The 4,734-nt window shown below is 44.7% G+C and overlaps 1 protein-coding gene across 10 annotated transcripts in view; it reads left to right on the top strand.

Moving 5' to 3' along the window:
* Positions 1–1,316: 1,316 nt before the first annotated feature.
* Positions 1,317–4,734, top strand: part of slit2 (slit homolog 2 (Drosophila)) — a 99,416-nt gene continuing 95,998 nt past the window's right edge. For 7 of the 10 annotated variants that reach the window (XM_042102797.1, XM_042102808.1, XM_042102774.1 and 4 more), the window contains exons 1-3: positions 1,318–2,855; positions 3,771–3,842; positions 4,732–4,734. The exon at positions 4,732–4,734 is cut by the window's right edge and continues 69 nt beyond it. In XM_042102797.1, the coding sequence (XP_041958731.1) occupies positions 2,686–2,855; positions 3,771–3,842; positions 4,732–4,734 (245 nt within the window). In that variant the 5' untranslated portion in view covers positions 1,318–2,685. Of the gene's footprint in view, positions 2,856–3,770; positions 3,843–4,731 lie in introns of all 10 variants that reach the window. The other 3 variants (XM_042102828.1, XM_042102819.1, XM_042102848.1) reach the window with 2 other exon arrangements.

Below are 4,734 nucleotides of genomic sequence, written 5' to 3'. Positions count from 1 at the left end.
TTTGGGGACATGTGGCGAGGCCTGTGGGGCAGCAGATGTCACCGGGTGAGGATGGCTTCCATCTGGTTAGGGAAGTACTGGCCACTCACTCCCAGATGGAGAGCTGTTTGCAGCAATCACAACAGCCATAAAATAACAAAAACACAGGTGCCGTAAACCACCCTAACACAAACAAACACACACACACATGGGGGCACACATACACACTCACACAAACCACATACCACACACATGCACCTTAGATATGCATATGTAGTACATTAATGCTGCTTAATAAGCTTAAGGAAATGACCCCAAAAAGACAACAATGTTGCATGGGTGGTTGTGACCTCGTTTGATGCTGTGAAGGTGTGTGATAACTTCTTTTGTGCCTTAATGACACTGCAATTCCCTTCACACAGAGAGATGGTCTTATCAGATGCATAGCTGGCTTTGTAAGTTAGAATGAGTGAAACCCCTTAAGGTGTGTGTGTATGTATGTGTGCCTGTAAAAGGGTGTATGTGTGTGAACAGCAACCCATTGGCCCTGAGGTGGTGTGGGGTCATTCTGCAGTGCTCCATGCCTCCCTCTCCCAAAATCTCATTATCTGATGGGCTCCTGGCTTGGATGGTAAGGAGAAATGCACCTTCTAACCCCAGATTATTTCTGTGTATCTCCAACTTGGACTCATCTTCCTCATCTCTGAATATCCTCTCTGCAGTCCTCACCTTTCTCCTTTTCCTCTCATCTGTTCCCTATTGAGCAGGGAACCTGTTTGTTGAGAGAGCAGTGTCCAGAGTGAAATGAACTGTAATCACCATCAGAGATGACTATCTCCTGCTGCTTTAACTGACTGCTAATGAGCTGCTCACATTCTTATTGCACAAAGCACTGAGCCATTATTACGACAGAGCAAGCATGGGCCAGATTAAAGCTTTAGGTGACCCTCTACTGAAATGCCACTTTTCACATTGTCAAATGGCTGACTAATCTGCCGTTATTCATCTTTAATAACCACTTCGGTAGAAGACGAGAGCGCATACTCATAGCACACACTTGTAACACAGGCACTAGTGCATGTAATATCTTACTGCTACGCTCACAGCTGTAAATCCACTTTCTGCGTGTCACTTGGTTACACCGTGTTTAGATTTCACCTGATACCTCAAGAATATCATACACCGACGCGTCAAACGCTTGCGTGAAGCGTCAGGTCCGTACAAGGCAGAGTGCCCCGCCGAAAGCTGGCCTGGGGAGGGCTTAGAGGCGGAGTCGCGCTCTGTGTATATAGCTCAAATGCATTTAGAACTAGGGAGTTGTACAGTCCCAAATCGCTGCGATTTTACCGTTAATCTTCGACCAAATCAGCGAATTTAACCAAACCATGTTTACAGATGGAATCAAGAGGCTATTGACAGAAATAAATCTGAGCTAACTTCCCGGGGGGCAATTTAAAGAAGTTGCTGTAGTTTTCTAAAGTCCCTTGTAACTTTCAAGGTTTGAAAAAAGAGTAATTCATTGGCCTTTAAGAAAAGGCATGCCTGTCAGAATCAGTTTGGAGGATTATTGGAGAGCTAATTTTACGCGCTTTCATAAAGCGTTCATTTCATATTGTATCTGGTCTATTTAGTTTTCTCTAAATCGCTGTCCGCCTCATCTTTGGAGTATTCAAAACGGAGCGACAGAGATAACTGCCCCTCGGCGACTGCACCTCTATCTGGGCTGATTTGAAGACCGCGCTAGTTACTTTGTGTAAGCGAGGTTGCGGGTTGATTACCATAGAGGAGGAGCCGTGCTGTTCTACCCCTTCACCCCACTCGCCATCAGGTGTTTGTCGGGAAGAGGTCCTCTACGAAAAAGACAGAACTCTGTGACAGTCTGGCGTGCCGACGTGAACCGAGCTGAGAAACCTTCACAGCGGACTTCTGCTTGAACGGAGAGAGTGAGAAAGAAACCAGATAAATAACCGAAAAGACGCCGGACGCCTGCAAACCTGTCCGGTCACGTCCACCACTTTATTGCAGCTTTGATCGAGACCTCTCTGCCTGGAGTTGGATTTTAAATGGTCTGCTCTTTCCGACTTGTCGGTGACAAGATGATGGATGCGTGAGGTGGAAATCAATACCTCCCATCGCCGAGTGACCTGCCAGCGCGTGCACCGAAAGCTCTTTGGACAAACGTACACCGACAGCTCTCTGCAACTCACGCGGTGAAGCAGAGAAAACTGCAACTGCTTTCTCACCTGGTGTCCCTGCGCTCAGGCGTGCAAGTGTGTGAATGTGTACGTGAACGAAGAACCTCATTTCAGAAGTGTGTATGCGCACGCGTTTGTGTATATTAAGGCTGTACACATTGGCTATCGCAGGGAAATGTTTAACTTAGTGTGACTCGCTGCCGCAGAATGTGTGTTTGAGGTCTGCCCAGTCAATGTGCCGCACTTACGTCGCCCCTACAAGTGACTTTTATATCGTGCCCTTGCTACAAAGCCACTTGAAACCTTCACGTCGAATGGCACGCTATGAAGTATAATTTTTCTACTGTATTATAGGTGAAGAAATACCATTTCAAGGAGGCAGAGAAACCCGGGAATATTTCGAGATTCAAGTGACCATCACCTCATTGTCTGGGTGGAAATAAAGCACACACTGGGGACCCTCCTTAACAGTGAAGCAAAGTCGGATACAGCCTAATAACTTACTGCAATTATGGTCGTATTTAGACAGGCCGCGGCTTTGAGTTTGTTGGTGGCTTTTTTCGGCGCGGTGGAGTCGCAGCCATGCCCGGCTCCGTGCTCTTGTTCGGGGACCACGGTGGACTGCCATGGTCAGGGGCTGCGCAGCGTACCGCGGAACATCCCCCGCAACACAGAACGACTGTAAGGAGCTGTTTTATAAGTGTTGTTCATGTCCTGTATATTCATAGTAATGATCATTTCATTGGTAATGGACGAGTAAATATGTTAAGTGCCGCAGTTAGCGGAGATTTCTTAGGATGTAATAAAGTTCTGACTGATTATGGTTGCGGTCCGCGCTATTGCAGTGTAAAACCACGAGCGCGTCGGTGCGGTTAATCTGGACCCACGGGCCTCGAGATAGATCCAGCTGCCTGTACCAAACAAATAAAAACAAGGAACATATTTATTCACAGAGGAAAATTTCAGCAGATATTCACAGATATCCACAAACCACACTCTACCTTTCTAGGGCCTACTTTAATTAATTATAGGCTATTAACTGTTAAACTTTTAACTTATTTAGGTTGTTTCAGCAGTTACAGTTTTCGCTGGCGTTTCGTCACATAACGGAAAATTGTGAGCACGTTGTACAGTTCCACTGAAAAAACAGTGCACCCTAAACATAAGTATACACGGATTTAAATACTGTTTCTCAGGCTATTCGCACTTATCTTACAGCTGCAGTTTCTGTAGGCCAGTTGCCGTTGAAGTCTTCAAATTAGTCAGATAATTAATTCTGTATTATTGAAGCACAGTATTATTTAAAATTCGCATTACATTCGTATACATCTTAGATTATTTATTACAAATAGCTTTATTAAACCTGTATTAAATACCTCTTTAATTAGAGGCCTGATTAAAACTTCAGATCCAAAAGAAATAGTCACTTTGGCGCGTATCTGGTTTTGCTGAAGGTTCTAGTTAATTTTACAAGTATCCATTTCTATTTTATTTATCTACATATTTGGTTCAAGAAATGACGGTTCGTTTTGTTGATTTGGTTTATCCATGAAGTTCTTTCCACTTATTATTCTCGTCATGATTATCTCTCCACAGGGATTTGAATGCAAACAACCTGACAAAAATCACTAAAGCAGATTTTGCTGGATTGAGGCATCTCAGAGTTTTGTGAGTATTAAATTTCCATTTGCCTTAACTTGAATGACCCTTATACGAATGTGCAGTCAGTGCGTAGCACTATTCTTGCCTTATTGAATGTTATAGACATGTTATCATGCAATATTGAAATGGGCGTGATTTAGCTGTGCACTTGATAATTTGAATCAATTATAATTAAAACACATGGAAATAGGTACTTAATCAATGTGACATTAATCTTAGGTATTAATAGCCTCTCTGGAATTCCAGCAATTCCCCCAGTGCAGTCATTCCTTGTTTTGGGTGTAATATGTGATATCCTTTCCCAGTGAAACAATGCAGGAACAAGTTTGGACAGCCTGATTTAAGAAGCTATTAAAGACATGATCTAGGAAATGCTCTGCTGACAAAGATAACATTGATTTGCCTAAGTGATTGCATTATTGGAATGTGCCCCCATGCTCCTGTGGGGATGGAATGTGTGTATGTGTCTGTGTGAGTGTGTGTGTTTGTGGGTGTAGAAGAAAGAGAGACAGAGATCGTGTAAGAACAGGTTCTCTGTCACATCCTCAGGTTAGGATTCTCTCTCTCTCTCTCTCTCTCTCTCTCTCTCTCCATCTCTTCTTCTCCTCAGCCCCTCCAGCATGTGTCTGTGTGTGCAGGACTTGCTTTTTTGTGACGGGGGTGTCGGGTGTCTCCTCTCTCCTCAGGGTGGGGTCGGTGGCTATGACGGGGTTCCGTCAGGTGGATGCGGGGGGGGGGGGGTTGTCAATCACGTCACAGCTGCACCGAGGCACAGCATTCAGCCAATGCAATACTTAACATCTTTATGTTCCATTGAAAGGAGGGCCCAGGGAGCTCTGAGAGGCTGTATTCCCCACTCTGCCCTCATCCTCATCTCGCTCTGTTTCTTTCTCAGGCA

The sequence above is a fragment of the Alosa sapidissima genome, chromosome 1 (assembly GCF_018492685.1).
Source record: "Alosa sapidissima isolate fAloSap1 chromosome 1, fAloSap1.pri, whole genome shotgun sequence".
NCBI lineage: Eukaryota > Metazoa > Chordata > Actinopteri > Clupeiformes > Clupeidae > Alosa > Alosa sapidissima.
This window is presented reverse-complemented; position numbering and strand designations above follow the sequence as displayed.